Source organism: Leucopleurus acutus, assembly GCF_964270905.1.
Source record: "Leucopleurus acutus genome assembly, chromosome: 11".
NCBI classification, from domain to species: Eukaryota; Metazoa; Chordata; class Mammalia; order Artiodactyla; family Delphinidae; genus Leucopleurus; species Leucopleurus acutus.
In genome coordinates, this window is record NC_139152.1 from 92,227,289 (window position 1) to 92,250,097 (window position 22,809).

At 43.9% G+C, this 22,809-nt stretch overlaps 1 protein-coding gene across 5 annotated transcripts in view; it reads right to left on the minus strand.

Annotated features, from left to right (window-relative positions):
- Positions 1–22,596, minus strand: part of RBFOX2 (RNA binding fox-1 homolog 2) — a 260,073-nt gene extending 237,477 nt beyond the window's left edge. For all 5 annotated transcript variants that reach the window (XM_082849448.1, XM_082849446.1, XM_082849447.1 and 2 more), the window contains exon 1: positions 22,071–22,596. In XM_082849448.1, coding sequence (XP_082705574.1) covers positions 22,071–22,253 — 183 coding nt within the window. In that variant the 5' untranslated portion in view covers positions 22,254–22,596. The remainder of the gene's footprint in view (positions 1–22,070) is intronic.
- Between the last annotated feature and the right edge of the window lie 213 nt (positions 22,597–22,809).

A 22,809-nucleotide genomic window follows, 5' to 3' on the forward strand; every position in this document is an offset into this window, starting at 1 on the left:
ACAGCTTTGATTTCTTCTTCACTCTCTCAATACTTCTCCTGCATCCTAATATTAATTCATTTTTTCCATATGTATACCTCACAGTCTTCCAAAGCCTAAAGGCCGTTGCTAGGAGTTGGCATTCTTTCTGCTCCCCATTGACGCTCTTCTATCAATTCATATCATTTGTCACTCAGGAAACATTTATTGGGTAACAACTGCATGCCACCTATAATAAGTCAAAAAGTTCTACCTAACAGCTGGTCCCTGTTTTAAGAAACAGAGAGGAAGGGGAGAGAAATAATCATATTCTGTTGCCTTTACTCAACAACTCTTAAAGTTAATGCAGGGTTTCTCAACCTCAGCGCTATTGACATTCTGGGCCAGATCATCCTTCATTGTAGGGAGCTGCCCCATGCATTTTCAAGTGTTAAAGCAGCATCCCGGGCTTCTACCCACTAGAAGCCAGCAGCAACTCCAGTCAGGAGAGGCAAAAATGTCTCCAGACATTGCCAAACATCCCCTGGGGGGCAAAACCTCTCCCAGTCGAGAACTACTGAGTTAATGCTTACACATCATTCTACTTCCTCAACCTCCAGTTGACAACCCTTCCAAAGCCTCCAAGTTCTTCAACCTACTTATTTCCAGGGGACTTGACCTCTATCACAATCATCCATTTGATCACCATTCCTTAGGAATCATCACTACCTAAACTCTTCTAACATCAAGATCTCAAACTCGTGTCACAAGCTCCCTATCCTTTGTCTTCTCCCACCCCTTTCCTCCACCTGAAGCTGTCTGTCCCAGTTTACTGACGCTCAGTCCAGGGTAATGTGCACTTAGCTACACATGTGGGCTTCTGAGTACTGTCTGATAAAGTTAAGAAATCACCAAGACCACCTCAATCCAAGCTGGCACTTAACTGAGACTTAGCAATCCTTTTATTGTACTTGTTTTTATTTTTTTATTTATCTTTGGCTGCGTTGGGTCTTTGTTGCTGCACCCAGCTTTCTCAAGTTGCAGCGAGCGGGGGCTACTCTTCACTGCAGTGTGCTGGCTTCTCATTGCAGTGGCTTCTTGTTGCGGAGCACAGGCTCTAGGCGCATGGGCTTCAGTAGTTGTGGCTCACGGGCTTAGCTGCTCCGCGGCATGTGGGATCTTCCCAGACCAGGGCTCCAACCCATGTCCCCTGCATTGGCAGGCGGATTCTTAACCACTGTGCCACCAGGGAAGCCCTATTCTACTTTTTAATGAATGCTTATTACACTGGAACAACACCTACCTCTAAAATTTCTCCACCATCTCAGAGTGTCATTACCATCCCTGCCTACAGGCTACTGTTCTTCTCTAACTGAAGGAAGACAGAGGTCCTCTGACATGAGCTCGGTCAATTTCCCTTCTCATTACCTCATACACATTAGAGGCTCAATAAATACCTGTTAAATTTAGGAAGGAAAAACATCATGGCTTTATATTAGCTCTATTTAAAAGAGCAATTTTTATGAGGAAAAAAGCTCTAAATTTTATTCTAAATCAAGACTTTATTCTACAATACTAAGCAACCTTAAGGAGAGTCAACATGCCTTCTCAAGGCTACCACCAGCAATCAGTGGTGCAAACTGCTGCTGCAAAGGGACCCTCTGCGTAATCAGTAAGGTACACTGAAGTTTTAGAATGAAGCATAAATATAAACTCCAGTGACAACTGAACATACTGCACATAGAAAGTGCTGCCCATAACTGTGAGTGATTCTTAATTCCACTATTCAGTGAGATGCAGAGAAGTACCTTAACAGAACAACAGAGCATCAATGGCAGTACCACGTGCTAAAGACCCAGCACTTGGCTCTCTGTGAAGACTAACAAATATTCCCTGAGAGTAAGAACTGCTCTGCAACAGAAGATAGGTTTTAAATAATTAATTAGCATAGGTAATTGTACAATATCTTTAGAATTAAGTGTCTCATTTTCATCTAACCCTAATGCCTCCCAGAAGTATGAGTTTACTGTCAGAAGAAACAGGCAGCCTACGTGTTCCACTTGAAGAACGTCTAGGTCCCCAGTGAATCTCAGGCATAACACTTTCCACCAGTTTCTGTCTCCCAGGGCAATTATGGAATAAGAAGCTTGGCAGAAGCTTTGGCAAAATAGAGCCAATCATTTCTCAAAATGTGTTCTAACCTTTTTTCTTGACCTTCGGCTTATGGTAGCTTAGACAAGTATCTTAAAAGCATTTCTAGTCGGCCATTTTTGGTAACTTGTGAGCAAAATTATTTTTAGCTGAAAAAGTTTATTTCAATCCCTCTCTCATAACTCAGAAGCATCTGACCAGGTTTGGTTCAAGCTTTCCAGAATAATTTGTCTTTGACTGGATTCAAAGCATAGGGTATTTCAGCTTCAAAGGGGAAACTTTCTCCTTAAGAGGCATGAACAACCAAAACACGCGAATATGCAAGATACGTGAAAAAAATATCACTTGACTACCTGCCACCTACCCTGCACACTGTGGAGATTAAGCACTTAAACGCTCGTAAAATGTTGAGAAAGCCTCTGATGGACAAAACATTTTGTTACAGCATTCCATGCTATGAAGAGCAAGATGCATGCCTAAGTGGTAGAAAGTGCTTCACATAAATTTAAATATAATGAAACGGAACATAAGGTTCAAGTTGTGTCCATGCAGCACTCAAACTGTGATTCCAAATAGAGTAAAGCTTCTTCTAGGATGAAGACAACGGAAAAAAAAAAAAGTAATTCTGCTAGAAGGCACATCTACATATATACAACATAATCAAATACAGGTTTTCTTTGCTCTCTCTTACTTTTTTTTCTTTTGGATGAACTAAGACAGTGTCTCTACTCCCCTACCACTATGAGGTTATGCTCCGAGAGTGGCAGGATAATCCAATCACCATCATCTAGTCAGCTTCGTGAACAATGGTACATGACTGCAAGGGGATGGCTGTCTGAGGAGGGACTAACTACCAAAGGCAGTTTGGGAAAATCCTCTGCCCTCCCCACGGACCCAATGAAGTTCCTCTCATACCTGATCCCTGGACATTCTGCCTCTCCTGCCCAGATGGCCTGAGCCTCCCTCTCCTCTACCTGCCTAAGCCCTGCTCACTCACTTAGTACTCACCACTGGCTTCTGCAGAATGCTCTCTCTGCGCCCATCCCAGCCTGGCTGGCTAAGAATTCCTCTATTATGCTGCCATAGAAACCCTGTACTCACTCCTATCAGGGTACAGAAGCTCCTTTATTTACCATCAGGTTATGTCTGGAATGAAAGGCTGCTCCTAAGTCCATTAGTTCATCAAATTCCAACGTGAAAAAAATCCAAGGAACCCATGGGTGCACCTCTAGTGAGGGGACATTTCTTAAGAAAACTAGAGAGGCTTATGGTAGTGGTTCTGACTTGTTTTGTTTCTTGTCAACTCATGTTGATTTGCACTTGGCCCTTTATTATCATCTGTTGTTGAATGAATCATCCCGTACACATATACAACATTTACCATTTCCTAACATCACCTCCATTTTTATTCATCTCTACATTTATCCACCTTTTCATATCAGCATTTTCGTTATAATCAGGTTTTATCCTTACTGAATAAGACCGTTAAAAATAAATATAATAGGGCTTCCCTGGTGGCGCAGTGGTTGAGAGTCCACCTGCCGGTGCAGGGGACACGGGTTCGTGTCCAGGTCCGGGAAGATTCCACATGCCACGGAGCAGCTGGGCCCGTAAGCCATGGCTGCTGAGCCTGTGCTCCGCAGCGGGAGAGGCCACAACAGTGAGAGGCCCGCGTACCGCAAAAAAATAAATAAATATAATAAGACATAGTTAAAAGCACTGGAAACATCCTATACCAATAAACAGTGTGACAGACAAAATTTAAATGACCATGTACCACCACCAGTACTATTTTTTCTTTGCTTGTGGTAAGCAGAATTCGCACTTTTGCTCTAACATGTAACTTTATTCATTTTTCTATGAAAATTAGCAAGTTCAAGGATCATAAGTAAAGTAGCTCCTGTACTTATTCCTATGTAATTTTTTTCTTTTTTAATTTTATTTTTTTGGTTGCGTTGGGTCTTCACTGCTGCGCACAGGCTTTCCCTAGTTGTGGCGAGCAGGGCTACTCTTCTTTGCAGTGCACCGGCTTCTCCTTGCGGTGGCTTCTCTTGTGGAGCACAGGCTCTAGGCGTGCGGGCTTCAGTAGGTGTGGAGCATGGGCTCAGTAGTTGTGGCGCACGGGCTTAGTTGCTCCGTGGCATGTGGGATCTTCCCGGACCAGGGCTCGAACCCATGTCCCCTGCACTGGCAGGTGGATTCTTAACCACTGTACCACCAAGGAAGTCCCTCCTATGTAATTTTAATAAACTATTTTATTTTAAAAACAATACATGCATGTAATACAAAATTCAAAAGGCACAAAAGGTATACAGTGAAAATTAAATCTTCACCTATAACCCATTCCTTCATCACTCAATACCCCTCCCAAGAGGCAACCAATGTTACCAGAATCTTGCATTTCCTGGCAAAGAGAGTCTATGTGTACTAAGTATATGGATACTAAGTATACGGATATATACTTTTTTCATTACACAAATAGTAACAGACTATACACTTTTTTCAGCACCGTGACTTTTCACACTTAATGTATTTTAGTGTCTTCTAAATGCATTTATATAGAGCTGGCTAATTCTTTTTAATGTCTGCATGATATTCCATTTTAAGAATGCACCTTATTTTAATTCACAGATTTCCTGTTAAAGAGCATTTGGATTTTTTTCAACCTTTTCCTATTTCAAATAATTCTGTGCTGTGTATTCTTACACACAGACACAATAGTATCTGTAGAATTAATTCCTAGAGATGGAACTGCTGGGTCAAAGAATATATGTATTTTACATTTTAACAGACATTGCTAAATAGCTCTTTGTGGAAGTTATGCGACTTTTCACCCCACCAGCAATGTAAGTACCTATTTCTCTACCTACACCCTTATAATACACTGTGCTACCAAGTTTTTCTTTTACTGTATAGTTGTTCCAGAAACCTCCCCCAATAAGCCTCCCGGGTTCCATAAGAACCTCCTTTAACTCCATAATCCTGGCATCTAGCATGTCATAAACATTCAAATGTTATTAAATGAATGAATGACTGAGCAAAAGGGTAAGGCCTTTTGTACAACATGAGAAGTTTATTTTTAATATAAAGAACAAGGAAAGTGATTTAAATATTAGCAATTTTTCCCTTGTAGAGAAGGAGGGAGAGAGGAAAGTAAGAAAGGACTGATAGATGGATTGATGGATGGATTCTGATCTAACATGCCTTCTCCTAGAGGTTTTTAAAAAACAGGAAAGATACCTACCTATCTGAAATAGTCAAGTACTGTCCTACCCTAAAGTAAGATACATAACCTATACTCAGAATGTCAAGAAAGCTAAAGGGCCTCCAAAGCAACAGCAAGATCCCTTCTCTGAAACTGCCATGGGATACTGAAGCCTCTCACATCAATATTCCTCTTACTTACACACTTGCCAAATAATTGACTCTCATCACGTATTGTACACAGTCACATAGCCGGTTAACATTTCATTCATTTGCTTCCGTGCAGTACCTGGCATAGTCACCGCAAAAAATCTTTCAGTGAATACAGTAATGAATACAGTATTATGAATACAGAATAATGTATTTCGGTGAATACAGTAAGTGAATACAGTGGTGACCTCTGTACCACCACTGGTCGTGGGTCTGCCATGGTTTCCAGTGCCCCTGTTTGGTACTGTAACAACCACAGTAACAACGGATAGCACTTATATACGCTTACCGTGGACCTGGTACTCTTCTAAGCATATTATATTTACCCTATGAACTCATCTAATACTCACAACAACCTTGTGAGAAACTATTATTATCCCCATTTTACAGATGAAAAACTGAAGCACAGAGGAGATAAGTGACTTGCCCAAAGGACACACAGCTAAGTAGGTGGAGAGACAGAATTTGAACCTAGGTGGAATGGCACCTCTTACCCCAATATTTTAATACAGTGTGATAACTGCTCTGATAGAGTGGAACACAGAATATATGTTACCAGAGCACCAGGCTTTGACATATGCTCAGTGTAAGCCTCAGAGAAATGATCACATTGTATTAAAATTATCTGTGTATACATCCACTTTCCCACTGCAAGTCCAAGTCTTAGTCATCACTGTGCCCAGCACTACCTGACTCAATAAATTACACAACTGGGTTTTAGGTTAAGAGGTGGAATAATAAAATTCCATTTCTATTCCTCGGGTTTGCACTTCATATTTTCAATGTTGATGCTTCTTCCTCTGTGTGCCACCATTTCCTAAGACCCATATCCTTTTTTTTTTTTTTTTTTGGCTGTACGTGGGCCTCTCACTGTTGTGGCCTCTCCCGTTGTGGAGCACAGGCTCCGGACGCACAGGCCCAGCGGCCATGGCTCACGGGCCCAGCCGCTCCGCGGCATGTGGGATCTTCCCGGACCGGGGCACAAACCCGTGTCCCCTGCATCGGCAGGCGGACTCTCAACCACTGCACCACCAGGGAAGCCCCCCATATCCTTTAAAGCAAGATGTGCTTCCTAAATTGTGCTACTTCCCTAGAGATGCTGGCCAGACCTCTCAAACTGCCTTTGGGTACATCCTTGGAGTCCTAGAACACCACAGAGACCCAAACCACCATTCCTGCTGGGCAGGGCACTGGCAATACAGCTCCCACCCCACAGGAGCCACCAGCCTGCATCAGTGGCTCTTATCAGGAACATGGAGTAACTTGAGCCACCTGCCAACCCATCTCTCGACTGCTAAGACAGGCACTTTCTGCTCTCAGGTTGCACAAATGCCTGGAAACCTTACACCGAGTGTGAAGGAAGACGCAACAGGGGAAGCAACACAGCATCTGGTGCCCTGCCTGCTTCCATTCACTGTGTGGGGTCATGGAGACGGAGTGGGCCTAATTCACTCCCTGCAAAGCCTTGTGACCAGAAAGACTGTATGTGTGAGATTAGCATCACCACACAATGGAGGTCAACATTCATCCAGAATGCAAGACACATCCCCACTGGCCTCATTCTCCAAACAGCTGGAATGCTACCTCCTCTATAATATTTTTGTGAAGACAAAGGTCCATTGCAGAAGACAACTCTGAAAAGCACTGTTTTAGTTCACGTCTTTAAATGCACAAGTGTGTAAAGGTTAACTGAGCTAGAATCAAAGCCTAAGCTTGAAATCCTTAATTCTATGTCTGAATTAGAATCCACTACTGTCCACAAAACAAAAGAAAAATATTCCCTGTTTGTTGAACCATATCTATTTACTTCCCATCGAGTCTCAGTCACAGACTGGTCATATTCCAGGGATGAAGAGCATTCACTCAATCCTGGGCTTTCCACAAACACAGGAGTAAAGTGAAACTAACAGCAATTGTGGCTGCTGAGATGCAAACACCTACTAGGAACCAAACCTTTCTCACAATTCAGCACCAAACTTGGTTCACTGAACAGCCTCCTGACAGCAATAACATTCAATCAGGATAAACTTAAGCATTCTGGATATGTCTGGTATAGAAGATGTCACACGGAATAAAATCACACTGCAGTTAAGATTCTATATGCAATGACTCAAGGCGGATCCGGAGTATCATTACTAACTCAATGACAAATGGAATTATCTGACCCCAAATGGGCCCTACTACCACAGAAAGACAGGACCAGGAGCAGCTGACTGGAGCAGGTGGAGAGTTGAAGATGCCTACATTGTACTCAAGCATCTTTAAAAGGTATCAGCAGTCAGGGATTTATGGATATTCACATGAGAGAAGAGAGATGCAGATTAGGTCTCTGACCCTGTGATTCCATGATTCCATAAAAACGTAGACTCTTACTTTATGAGATCCTGTACTAATCAGAGTCATCCTTCCCAGAGACATTTAGATGTAGTTATCTCAGTAGAGCAGAACAGAATAATCCTAATTCCAGAAACCTAACAAATAGAGAAAAAAAGTTTACAAGCTGATATAAAATGATCTCCAAATACTATAGAGAAAAGAAAAGCATATGAATATTAATACTACCATTTGAGTTTTTAAAAGGGGGTGGAGAAAATATTACGTAGATACTATCTCTGGACAGATACCCAGATAACTAACCATACTGGTTACTTCCGAGGAGAGAAACTAGGTAGCTGGGAAAAGGCAGAGACTTTTTACTCTTCAATCTCTTGCATAGTTTGAATCATTAACCACGTGAACATACATGTTTAAAAAATAAATGTAAAAGGTGAAAAAAAAAACTCCATTTAAGAAACTCCCAGAGAAATCACACACAAAAAGTAGAAAAGAATAAGAAATGAGGGGCTTCCCTGGTGGCACAGTGGTTAAGAATCCGCCTGCTAATGCAGGGGACACGGGTTCGAGCCCTGGTCGGGGAAGATCCCACTTGCTGCGAAGCAACTAAGCCCGTGCGCCACAACTACTGAGCCTGCGCTCTAGAGCCCGCGTGCCACAACTACTAAAGCCCACATGCTAGAACCCGTGCTCCGCAACAAAAGAAGCCACTGCAATGAGAAGCCCATGCACCGTAACAAAGAGCAGCCCCCGCTCTCAGCAACTAGAGAAAACCCGCGTGCAGCAGCAAAGACCCAATGCAGCCAAAAATTAAATAAATGAAAAAATAAATTTTACAAAAAAAGAATAAAAAATGAAAGATTTTATTTAGTCCTAAAGCTGAAAGTCTGAGCTTATTGCTTGTTCTTTCATACCCTCTCTGAGCCTGACATAACTTCTCCATAAAAATGGGCACAGCATCTACTTCACCTGACTGAAACAAGAGAGCTGGTCCAGGTAACTTTGAGATGCCCTCAGCTCTCATGATTTTACACTACCCACCATTATCAATCCATTGACTTAGCTATTGTTGACCCATTACTTGATTGATAATAAAATTAGAGACTGATAACTTTAAGGCAAAAAACAAACAACAATAACAAACTACCATACATACAGCAACCAACTATCCCATCTAACTCCTCCCAATATGTACTACAGGAAAGTGAGATAAACACATAAAGTCTCTCCCACAATGTTTGGCACATACAAGTACATGATAAATTTTAGCAAAATCCCAATTCAAAACACTGGCTAGATCCAAATTATTGAAGAATAAAACTGGGGTTCAGTGTTGACTTCAAGTGCTACATGAATCCACTGTCAGGTAATGAGTAAAATGTTTTCAATATGAAACATGTGGCATACAATGAAGCACATATTCACTCCATTCCTTATCAATCATACCCTTTGGTCCAAGAGACATGAGGCTCAGCAAAAAAGTTACTGGATAAAAAGCCATAATATCTGGGTACAAGCATCAGTTTTGCCACTTCCCTGTCTTGAGGCTTAGAGATGTATATTTTCACCATCTGAAAAATGGGAAGAAGAATCACCTACCTTCTGGGCTTGTTACAGGGAATAAGTTAAGACTTGTGTCAAAGCACTTTATAAACTATAAAACATCATATAAGTATAATTATAATTATTGAGGATTAGGTACATCCAGGCATGATGATTACACAAAAAGCAACAACAATTATTAAGGACATTTTAAAAAATAGATTGGGGACTTCCCTGGTGGTCCCACGGTTAAGAATCCGCCTTCCAATGCAGGGGACACAGGTTCGATCCCTGGTCAGGGAACCAAGATCCCACATGCTGCGGGGCAACTAAGCCCGCGTGCTGCAACTGCTGAGCCCGAGCACCTCAACTTGAGAGAAGTCCGCACGCTGCAACGAAGAGCCCGCATGCCACAACTAAGACCCGACGCAGACAAAACTAAATAAATAAATTAAATTAAAAAAAAAAGACTGTATAAAGGTTGATTTATTTTTTCAACAAACGTTTACCGACTTATTATTATTAGTTATCCCTGGCACTGATGGAGGAACCAAGGATACAAAGATTAAGAGACTGTTCCTGCCTTTAAGGAAGTCAAAAAGCACTGGGATATAAGAAAACAGGGCTTGGTAATTATAATAAAAACAGCTATTATATACTGAACACCTACTACATGTCAGGCTCTGAACTAAGCACATTACATACATTATCTCTTTTAATTCTTATACCAATCCTATAACATATTTTACAAGGGAAGAAGCTGAGCCTTAGAAAAGTTACGTAACTTAACCAAGATCACACAGCTGTGATGTGGAAAAGCTAGGGGTCCAAGTCAGGTCTGTCTGTCTGTAAGCCCATTCTGTTTTTTATAATCTTAGAGTGGGAAAAACTTTTCTAAGCATCACACACACACACACAAAAAAGCAGAAATCATTAATGAAAATATTAACAGATCCTGTTACATTAAAAAAAGTAACCTGATACAGTAAATGAAAAAAGCAAGGTGCAAAAACAATGTGTGGAGTATGCTAGTGTTTGTGTAAAAAGAAAGGGGGAGGAATAACAAGAAACTAACAGGGCAGGTGGAGAACAGGGAAGAGAGGAAGATGCTTCACTAAATATGTTTTTATAAATATAGAGTCACAACATCTGCTTATGAAAAGTAAAATGAGATAGTTTAAATTCTGTTTAACCCTATTCCAAAGTTATTTGACTCTGTGTGTGTGTGTGTGTGTGTGTGTTTGTCAGAATGACACCTGTTATCATTTCACAAGGAGCAATCAACAAAAAACGGCTTGGGATAACATGAATTAGACCATTTCCTTGCTTAAAACAAGATGCTGGACCAATCAATCTTTGTAGGTTTCTTCAAACTCTGGGATACCGTTAAACCAAAGAAGTATTTATTATTTGCCTAAAATTAACACTGCAGAAAACAATTCATAGTGAAGCTAAAATTCAGTAAGGGTAAATGATCCCTACACCAACCTCAAGAAAATCAAATATAAAGGTTTCTTAAAACAGGCTTCCCAGGATTAAAACACAAAGCCTACCAGGGAACACTTACTCCCGACTACTCCTAGAGAGAGAAGTGCCAAGTAAGCATAAAGGAAAACTGTTCATCTACATGGATACCTGGGTATTGGTTAATCACAGCATTTTTATACAGCTGACAAAAATCACTAATGGTCCGTGATAAGCACCTCTCTGAAAGGCTTCTGCTCTGTGGACGCCACATGCCAAAGTTAACCAACTAATCTGCAACACTGTAAAACACAGCCAGCTCAGAGCCAAAATGTTGCAGCAAAAATACCTACTTAGTATCACAACAGCAGCTAAAGACCTGTAACACAAAGTAAGCGGACAAAAGATGTGTATCTAATGAATAATGAGCGGCAGCTGGGGAGGGGAGGAGGCCATCAACAGAAATATCAACTTCTAAGCCCTGACACAGACCTTTTAAATATGACCAGCATCACTTCAAAGTCCAGGATGATACCAAGATTAGCCAAATTACCTTACTAAAAGTCACAAATCAGGCTATGGCTTCAAGTGTGAACACAACATACAAAACACACCACAAAATTTGTATGTGAGGATAGCAAACACAGACAAGTAGGAAATGGGCCACCTAAGTGACAGGTGTAGAGCACTACTCTCCATTCTTCAAACAAGGCCACCTCTGACCTCTCACAGAGATGTGCAGCCTAAGACCAGAGTCATACTTTCAAAACAAGTGCTACGACTCCCCATAAGCTTTGTCAGCGCTCCCACTGTGAGAGGCAGCCACTGTGGAGACTTCCTGAAGTGCCAACAAAGTCCTCAAGGCCATCGTGCCAGCCACCGACAGTGACAGAGTTCCTGGAAGTCTGCATGAGGTGCAAGCCAATGAGCTCAGCTTTGTGGGTGCTGGGAGCCACCACAAGACATCTTCCAATTTTGCCAGTTCTTGCTTTGCAATCACACGATCTTACTATCCCCTCCCCTAGAAACCAAGAAATAGCAGGTAAAAGCTGTCAAAGCCACATATTCAGACAGGTCGGGGACAAGCCAGTCTGACTAGGGGATAAGCGACCTCATTTGCAGATTCTTTTGCAAAGGATGGGGGTGGGGGAAGGCTGGGCAAGAAATGGGGGTGGGGAGGAAACTAAACAATTCCTGTCTTCTACCCCAAATTATTACCCACCTTCCTCAGAATTTTTATGGAGCACTGAACTTCAGAAGGAAAAAGAGACGGGGAAAAAAGGCAAAGAAAACTCAAGGCTGTAAATGTGACTGTACAAAAATCCCCGAGAGGATGACCTATGAAACTAAGCTCCCTGCAACAAGGGCTAACTATGCAGCTGCTTTTTTACTCGCCTAACCGTCCAAGATAAATAGAGCAGGCTCACAGAAGCCCACCAACTTCCAGGAAAATGGAACCAAAGTCCTCTTGACTCACGATAGGCCACATACCCCTGAAATAAATCCCTAAATGAAATCCCTACAGGTCTGCTCTGGAAATCATCCTGGCTGACAGCAACGAATGCCCCCTCCTCCAAACAGCTGCCGATCTGCAGAGGAAAAAGCTGCTCAAAATAAAGCAACTGGAAGAACTTCCCATGAGCCTCAGTTCCAAAAGTGTTCCAACTCCAGCATGCACTGGAGCCCACATGCAAACCCCACGGTGCCCCGAGACCACATGTGCAGCTCCTCTCGTTCTACCAGCGTGGCTCCTGCTCCCCACCCCGAACCCCAAAGCTGAGAGACTCCCACAGCTTCCCCCACCCATCCCTCACAAGAAATCATGCTTTGCTTGTGGTATTAACAATTTAGGATCCAGCTAAATCAATGCAGCCCCAAAGAAAAATAAACAGTATGCCTCCTCAAAAACCATATGCTTGGAATAAAATATCCAATACTCAGTGCAAAACCTCTTTTCCTCGGCAAAGGAGAAACCAGGGAACCAGCCCCTATATGGGAAAAGTCCCACATACCAGGGTATTATCTAGGGACTTAGGTCCCTAAAAAATCCGAGTATTATGGTTGAACACACCCATGTGGAAGTCTAAATTTCAAAGGCTCGGTTTCCACCCTTGGGAAAATAGGTTTCTAAGCAGTTACTCAACCATTATCATTTGGTTATTCAAAATTGTCATCTACTTCATAAGTGGTACTTATCATGTGTGCTGTGCCTTGAATCCTCAGCTGAAATTTCTAGATGCCACGTATGTGCAGAACACGTCAGAAGGAAGTGATATAACTGGTCTCTCTCATTCCCTTTTTAGAACCTGCTTTATTCACTCAGAATCCAAAAAGCCAGAGGCACTATAAAGTATGCCCATTTGCCTTTAAAGAGGCCCCAACTAAACTAGCAAGGGAAGTCTCAAGGCTGGAAAACAGGCGAGGATTACATAGGAGCACAAATCAGAAGCTGAAAGGGAAGGAGGTGGGGATAGCAAGGGCCAGGGAGAGAAGATTCCTGTAAAATACTTCTATGAATCTGTCTCCAAAGCTGAGATTTAAAAGATCTGTATCAGGGACTTCCCTGGTGGCGCAGTGGTTAAGAATCTGCCTGCCAGTGCAGGGGACATGGTTTCGAGCCCTGGTCTGGGAAGATCCCACATGCCGCAGAGCAACTAAGCCTGTGGGCCACAACTACTGAGCCTGCACTCTAGAGCCCGCGAGCCACAACTACTGAGCCCACCTGCTGCAACTACAGAAGCCCACACGCCTAGAGCCCGTGCTCTGCAACAAGAGAAGCCACTGCATGAGAAGCCTGTGCACTGCAACAAACAGTAGCCCTGGCTCGCCACAACTAGAGAAAGCCTGCACACAGCAACTAAGACCCTACGCAGACCAAAAAAATAAAAATAAAAGAACATATCAATTATCCTCATTTTCAAACATAGCCAAAGAATGATCTGAAAAATAGCATATATTCCGTGAGGTGTCTCAGTTGGGTATTTTTCCTGCATCCATAAAAACAAGCTATAATAGCTTATGAAATTCACTGGTTGAGAACGGAAAGGCTAAAGTCCACAGTCGATCAAATGGGTTTACTCCCAAATGGTGGTAATACATCTGAACTGCAACACTCCAGAATCTCTCAGCAGCACGGTAAAAGGTAGGTCAACAGACTGCTCCAATGAACTGGAACAGGTTAGCTCTAATTGCCCCTTAATCGTGTGGTTCCTCTACTTTCCTCAGCCACCCCATCACAAAGGCACTTTTTATACATATGCACGTGCTCTCAATTAATATCTGAGCACAGGAAATGAAACATCAGGTTGCCATGCCCACCCGACACATTCGGCAGTTAAGTTCCACCCCAGCTTCCGTTTTCAAAGACCCCTCTCTCACCTTTAACCCTGATATCAATGGAAAGATCAGGTACCATTCACAAATCCCACAACACCTAGTCTTCAGAGGAGCTGGAAAGCAGACCAAGGACTAGACCCCCCAGGGAAAATCTGGAAGAACAATTAAAGCCATCTGCTGGCCCCAACTGAGGAGCAGGAAGACAAAGTTCACTTCAACAAGAACGACAGTTTCTTACTCCGGCCCAGGTACAGTGCGAGACCCTATGGATCCCAAAGGCTCCCCTGATCTCACAGTCTAGGTGGGGGTAGAGGGGCAGACAGTTGAACAAATGTTAATCTAAAAGTCCTAAAACAGAGGTCTGGACATGATGTTCTGGAAAGCAGCAAGAATGTGGGAGGGATGGGAGCAGTGACAAAAGGCATCCAGGAGGAATCAGTATCCCAACTTATTCTTGAAGATTGAGCCTTACAAATGAGAGAGAGATGTGAGGCAGGAATTTCAGGTGGAACAGAAACAAAAGCACAGAGGAATGAATGAGCCTGGGCAGCACAGCGTGCTCAGGAAGCTGCAAGTCCCTTGCCATGGACTTGGAGGTGGAGTGTAGAAAGAAGCTAGAAAGGCAGGCACAAGTCAGGCCAGAAGGACCTGGTAGGCCAAACAGAATGGACTTTATCCACAAGTCAAAGATAAGCTATCAAATCATTTTGAGCTCTTTTAGATGGATGACTCTGTTAGTAGTCAGGAAGGTGGGTTTGAAGAGTCCAGAAAGAGACCACAAGAGACAAATGCATCCCAGCCCAATTTCCACAAACAGAAATGAGAACAAAACGTGCCATCTATTGGATGCAATACATTTAACCAACAAACCTTATAAAATTTGGAACAAAATGACATTTTCGCCACTCCTGCATCCCAAGTACCACCAAAACAGCCAGTGCCTCTGTCACCCACACTCCCAGGAGAGATCCCACAGGTTCCTGAAATGTCCACATGCCAATGCAGGGACAGTGACATTTCAGGAGTCCTTTTAGTCCTTAGCAAAGAAGAGAATGTCTCCTCTTCCTCTCATTGGAGAGACCACCATGACCAGGTCCATTCGCCTCCTCCACGCGGATGTCAAACCAATTAGATTTCCCGGTTTCACACAATGTTCATCTCAGGTAACTCCCAACTCCGGCACTTAATAAATCAGAAGCACATTAACCACTCCATGCTGATTGAGCAGTAAGCAGGAACTCGTTGAGTGCTGTGTAGCAGGTTATAAGGGAGGCAAGAAATAAACATTTACTGCCGAGCTCCATGATGAGAACTTTAAATAATCTCAGTTTCTCATTATAGCAGCTCATCAGCATATGCAGTAATTCCCCCAGTTCACAGATGTGTAAACAGGAGCTCAGATGTTAAATATCTTACCAAAGGTCATTCAGTTGGTTGGTAGGTGGAGGAACCAGGATTCAAACCCCAATATGAGAAATTCTAAATATTGTTTCATTCACTACACCATACTTCAAGTATGTATGGATAACAAACATAATGACATATTAAGGTTGGTAATAATAATAACAGTATCTCCCCTTTAAAAATTGAGAGGGGAAGCACATTATACAGTCTCAGATGAAGGGATCACTCAGAGAAGACACAAATGAGTGATCACAACTGGAATCTTCAAATGCTCCAAAAAGGTCACTCCTGAGCATTAGTGGCCAAAAACTGTTCAGACTCAAATAATCAAAGCAACCTGACTATACTCCAGTGAAATATATCAAATCCTCCATACCCTTCCCCTCAGGGTCTCTTAGGCAACATCTGAAAACACTCATGGCTGATTGCTTGCTCTCGCTGTGCTCTCTCTTAAATGATTTCTCAAACTACTTTACCACCCAAATTACAGAAATATGTCCAGGATTCACATGGCAGTTCTGATCGGATTTGCCCCAATCCTGGCTCAAGCAGCTTTGCACTACCCTCCTAACTAGATCAGCGCCAGCCAATGGGTTTATTCAGGCTGATCTGTGATGGATTAGATAATGAAACCTTAGCCATGTAAGCTGCCTGCTTGTACTGGGGCTGTGGGGGAGAAGAATAGGAAACTCAATACTCCTAGGGGCCACCTAAACACCACATGCACTCGCCATCCCTCCTCCATCTGTTTGCTCACGCTCCAATTACTGCCATTTCCTTTCCACCGCCTCGCATGCTCTTCCCTTCTGTCTCTGAAGGAAGTACACATGTGCCCCAGAAAAAAGATGTTTACCACACTTTACAAATGCATATCAAAAAACAATTCAAACAAGTCCATTCACTAAAATGACCATCTTTATTTTTTCCACAAATTGTTAAAGCCTGATATCAAACCGATGGCCTGAGAGATGTCAAACCAGAGATTCACTGCAACATTCTTGTTTACGCCAAGTAGTACATTGAATTTCTTTCCCAGCCCTGTAATCTTGAGGCCTGTCTGCATCAGTCTGCTTTATATCAAAATGAAAGTTAAATCTCTAGTTAGCTTTTTGTTGTGTTCACATGTCAGTATGATAGAGAAAAAAAAATGACAACGTGGCTAGAAAAATGGGAGAGGAAGTTAGGGGACAAATTCAACTCAGGCTAATCTCTTGAGTTGCCATGAAGAATAATTCTACTTTGAATTCAGATCTTTCTCCTTCTCAAAGACATTCCCAGTTTCACAATCACAAGCTTCCTTGTGAGGCTTGAAAGAAATTAGTAATTTTTGCATGACTGCGCCTCAATGTCTCCAACTACAACATTTACCACTCTGGCAGTATTATGGGATGAATGTCTGTGTCCCCTCCCAAACTAATATCTCGAAGCCCTAGCCCACAGTATGATGGCATTTGGAGGTGGGGCTGTTGGGAGGTGATTGGGTCATGTGGGTAGGACCCCCATGTTGGGATTAGGACCCTTATAAGAAGAGGAAGAGATCTCTCTGTGTGGGTGTCCACTAGCATACATGGGGAAAAGGCCATGTGAGCACAGAGCACACGGAGCAAGAAGGCAGCTGGCTGCAAGGCAGGAAGAGAGCCCTCACCAGACACCAAATCTGCCAGCACCTTGATCTTGGACTTCCAGCCTCCGGAACTGTGAAAAACAAATTTCTATTGTTTAAGCCACCCAGTCTATGGTATTTTGTTAGGGTGCCTAAGCAGATTAAGACATGTAGAAATGAAAAATTCAATAATTTTAGTGAGATATAGTTCAAAAAATCACTTTGAAGGAAAGCACATTGTTTTTATAACTCTACCCAAATGGTAGCACCACGTTCAGTTTCAGCACCAAACGCTCAAAGTCCAAAGAGACATCCACCTAGGAGGAAAGAAACCCAGAACCAAGCAAATGGGAAGATAAAGTACTTCAAGAAATACAGTATCTACAGAGCAATTACAGGCTACCTGGAAGCCCTTCCCTGAGACCAGAAAGTCTTCCTGCTACTAGTGGCTGATTCACCACTAACATGAACAACTTCTGAACTCACTTAGCTACAATGGATTTATGACTCTATGGTCAGAAGCAGTTAGTTAGCCATGTAACAATCACATTCCAACATTTCACTACCATAAAGAATTTTGCTGAAAGCTATAAATAATAATTAAGGTGCACCTTGCCTTATGAAGCAGCTAAGTTCCTAGAAAGTTGCACAAAAATTGAATTTTTGCTCATCAAATTGTTTATATTCACTAGAAGAGCTGAACAAAAGAATTTACTCCCCGGTATGTTTAATAAAGCCCAAATTTTTCACATATATCAGACTTGCTTAAAGTGAAACAAACCTCTAATATCTATATATATAACTCACTTAACTTTCTACCAGGTTAGAGTACAATATTTCCAAATACCCCCTTTAACAACTAACTACATCTCTCAAGCTGTGTTTCAGTTTTCAAGTTGAATTTGTCTCTTCCCTCCTACTCTACAGTGCAGGGTTCTCTAATTCTAAACTGTTTCCAGGGCTATGTGAACTCCTCTGCCATCCACATAAAGCTTCTGGATACTGGCCTTGAAAAGGAGTGACCCGTCCTCTCCTCTCTAGGGTTCCTTCTTAGCATAAGGATTATAACAGAAGCACCACAGACCCTCTTGTGTCCCTGGTGCTCCACTTGGGGAAGTAATGATTTATCCCAAAAGTTTAGTGGCTGTAACTCAACAGGGTTGGAATCTGCAGCTTAGAGCCGTAGCTCTAAGCCGTAGTCTTGGGAAATTAACTCCTGCTAAAAAAAAAAAAAAAAAAAAAAGGGTTAATCCTTTGACACTCAAAAGATTGGGGAATTTCCGGAAAGTACTTTCACCCCTAAATTTCATGATTTTTTTCTATCCCTTAATTATTTAAAAAAGGTAAAATTTCAACTTCAACCTAACAGGCATTGAGCACTTACTATGTGCCCAAAACTGTGAGGTATTACAAAGGATAACTACGAAGAAAATATAGTTCCTGTCTTCTAGAAGCTTACAGCATCACTAGGGAAGCAAGAATAAAACAATGAAAGGACAATACAAGATGATGCATAATAGCATCAACACAAACAGGAGGCAAGAGGAGGGTCTGACTGGTGTGAACTAAGCTGTCAGGGAAGGCGTCCCAGAAGAGCTATGACCTCCGAGAAACTCCATTTGTGTTAAGATATAAGAAAAAAAACATGTGCTTTAAGACAAACCCGTATACCAAAAAGCAAGTTACTCTAGATTTTTTACGTGTATGTTTACGTGGGCCTATAGGCATGTCTACACCGCTGATATTTCCTAAAACTGCCTCGCCCCTGCTCGTTCTCCTCCAGCTACACTGGTTTCTTGTTCTCAAACACATCAAGCGCACTCCTCCGTCAATGCCTCTGTACCCACAGTTCCTCTGCCTGAACGCTCTTCCCTTAAATATCTGAACAGGCCCATTCCCTCAGGTCATCCAAAGGTCACCTATCAGAGACACCTTCCCTAACCATCCTCCTCACCACTCTCTACCCCTTCCCCTGTTTTATTTTTCTTCTTAGCACTTAGGACCACCAAATAATAGTTGATTTCTTTACTGTCTGTCCCTTTCAATTAGAATATTAGTTCCATGAGAGCGGAGTCTTTGTTTTGTTTACTACCATATTTCCTGGGCTCTAAAACAGGGCCTGGCACTTAGCAGCTGTTCAATAAACATCAGTTAGATGAATATTAAATATCCTATCCTTCTTATCAGAATGATAGGAAGGTCCCAGAGATGTAGGTGACCTAGGCTTAAATTTTATCTTTTCATGAACATTATTTTTCCTTTACTCCCAATTATACCTCAAATTTCAACCTCCCCATAAAACTTTCCTTGACCATTTTGGCAAGAATGACCATCTCTTTCTTCTGGCCCCAGTGGCACAAATCCTCTGCATGCTTTGGCTCTAAATTTTGCAATGTCTTGCGACACACATCTACCCTGTGGTATCTCTACTTCCATTCCTCTGGAACTTACCAAAAAAATTCATATATATATATATATATATATATATATATGTGTGTTTATATATATATGTGTATATATATATGTGTATATATATATGTGTATATATATATACATATATATATGATATGCATACATACCTATGTATGATACACATACATATACGTACCCACACACGTGCACTTTTTTCTTTTTTTATAACTTTTCACCCATTTTGGCTCCCCACCTAGATTGCAGACACCAAGTACCTTAAGGTCAGGGAACTTGACGTATTTTTTTAGAGATAACTTAGAAATCATCCTGTACCAACACTGTATTTTACAACCAAGGAAACAGAGGCCCCCAAAGAAGGGATTTTCCCAGAACCATACAGGTAGTTGAAGGTAGGGGGCTAAATCAAGGATGATTTGAATACCTGTGTCACATGGTATATTGGAACTACAACAATGAGAATGCATAAAGTGAAAAATAAATAAAGATCCACAAGTACACAGAGTGAAAAAAGGATTCTCTGTGGGATAATTCTAAGTTGCCCATCTGTACCCAAAGGACCTAATCCACTGCTTCCTCTGCATACTCCAAAGTCCCTATACACTGCTCCATTTCCAAATACTACTATCCTCGGCCAATTTGAAGGCAACCAGCAAACAATGGGCCCCAGAAGGAAAGGTGGGGAAGGCAGTGGGAGTCTCACTATTAACCACGATTGACAGAAACGATAAATGAATACAGACAGGCACAGATCTATGCACACACCAAGCAGAACATGCTCACCAGCACCCACATCCAATCTTCTCTCCTCGTCATCCAGTGTTAACCCACCTCACCTTAAGTCTCCCCATCTTCCTCTATATTTTCTCCATGGCCCGAGCTTTTACTTCTCACAAGCCCTCTGCCTGAGGGAGTTCAAATGGAGAACAAAAGGAGGCAAATGAAACAAAAGAATTCAAAAATAAACACCAAGAGTGTCACTTTACCCAAGTCAACACAAGTAATAGAGTGGCCTCTGCAAGGGAGACCAAGAAGCGCACAGCAAACACGCCAGGCTTAAATACAGCTCCGTCTCTAACACAGGAAGTCAGACAGAGCCTTGAAAAGCAGAGAAAGAAGAGCACAGGAAGTCTTTTAGCACTGCAGAGATTTCCAAGAGTGCTGTAATGGAGAGAGCACAGGAATAGGAATTAGAAGACTAGGCTTCTAGCTCTAGTTTTACTACCAGCTAAGTGAGTGGCCCTAGGCAAGTCACTAGTCTGCTCTGGATTTTCGATTCTCCATCTGTACAATGAGGTAGTTAAAACATTTTGGGACTTGAATAAAAAAAGATGAAAACTGTTGACTTTCTCCCACCAAAGAGTTCTATTTTGCATAAGAATCTTCCAAGTCTATCCAGGTTAAGAACTCCAGTCAAAGATGATGTCTCTGGTCCCTTCTATCTCTAACATTCTGTGATTCTAAGAGAATCAGGCAGAAGTCTAAACGACTGCTGGTAGGTAAGCCTCACCCTTTCATAGTAAGTATGTTCTGAACAGACACCAAATCCTAAAACCTGGGAAGGTTTCACGATCTTCCTCCAATTACGAAGTCAACTGACATCGTCACTACATTTGCCAGTCCCTATCCAAATCAACCAACTTCTCCCTGAGTCCACAACTCAGAATCCAGTCTTCTAACAACCCTATAAATTTTCTTTTATACCCCAGGACATTAAAGAACTAGTAGGTGCCCCAGCTATATAAAAGGCAACTGGCAAAGTACAGGAGGGGCAGGTCCTGTGTCGCCAGACTCAGTAGCTCCACAAAGTTAATGAGCTCGAGCACCACGGCGTCCCCTAACACTACCCAACTCCTCGTACTTCTCACACTCCTTGTGGAACTGATTTAACCCACAATCTAAGCCACATCCCCTTTGGGCTCTCGAGGAGGTTTCTCGCTTTTCACTCCTCTCCTTTCTATGTCGCTCCCCTTCTCCATCCCAGTTGCGTGTCGAGGGGCTGACAAAAAGGTACTCCCTCTTTGCGGAAGGTTTCCCACCACTCTCTCCCCGTCCTTGACTGGGTCTCCGGCTCTCTGGACACCAGACCCAGGATCTCTTGGCTTCCACCCCACCCCAAGGAACTAAGGAAGGGTTTGAAGAAATGGAATCCATCTCAAGCATGTTCAATTTCCTCCCAACACCTAGTCATGCGACGTGGCCCCCCGTCCCCTCAGGGATCAGGACCCTCCGGGGCACACCAGGCTCCACCTGCACCCTTCGCCTCCAAGCCGGGGCTCGCCCCACCTTCCAAGCAGGCCCCGACCGGCCCCCTCCCACCTCCAAGCCGGGACCCCGGGCAGCCCTCCCCGCTCCAAGCCCGGGAGCCCCGAGCCGCCCCGCGGCCCCCGCGCCGCACCCCCGCGGTAACTGGGCACCCGCCCCGCACGGTCACCTGCATCCCGCCGCCGTCGGCCGCCGCCTCCTCGGTGCGCGGCCGCTTGCTCAGGCCGGGTTCGGCTCCGTCTCCTCCCCCTCCGGGCACCGGCAGCTCCAGCTCCGACTCCCGCTTCATCCCCCGGGCAGCGGCGCCGGGCCCGAGCTGAGGCGGCTGCTGCGGCTGGGCGCCTTCCGCCATCCGCCCGCGCCCCCCTCGCCTCCGGGAGCCCGGCGACCCGCCACAGGCCACCTCCCCCTGGGCCTCGGCCCCGACTGTCGCGACAGGCGGGCGCGCGCCTGCCCCCGCCCACGCGTGCGTACGTGCGTGCGCGCGCGGGCCCGGCTCCCCCTCGCCGGTGGCGGGCGGTCGCCGCTGGTCGCTGGCAGGCCGGCTTCCCGACTCGGGGCAGCCGGCGGGTCGCGACGGGCACTCGTTCGCGCCCCTACGCGCACACACGATCTCCGGCCCGGCCCGGCCCGCCGCGCGCCCCGCCTCGCGGACTCACGAAGCTAGCCCGCCAGCCCGCGCTCGTTCCCTTACACTGGCCCTCGCCACACGCCGGGCCGAGGGAGGAAGGGGGCGGTCCGGGCTCCCTAGGCGTGGGGAGGGGTGTTTATTTGCCGTGAGGTGGGGCTCGAGGCCGGAACGAGCTGACTGGCTGGGATCCTCCGACCCGCCACTGTGGCAGCCCCGGGAAGGCGGGGAGAGAGAAAGGAGGAGGGAGGGCCCGGGATCTGGGACTCCAGCCCGCGCG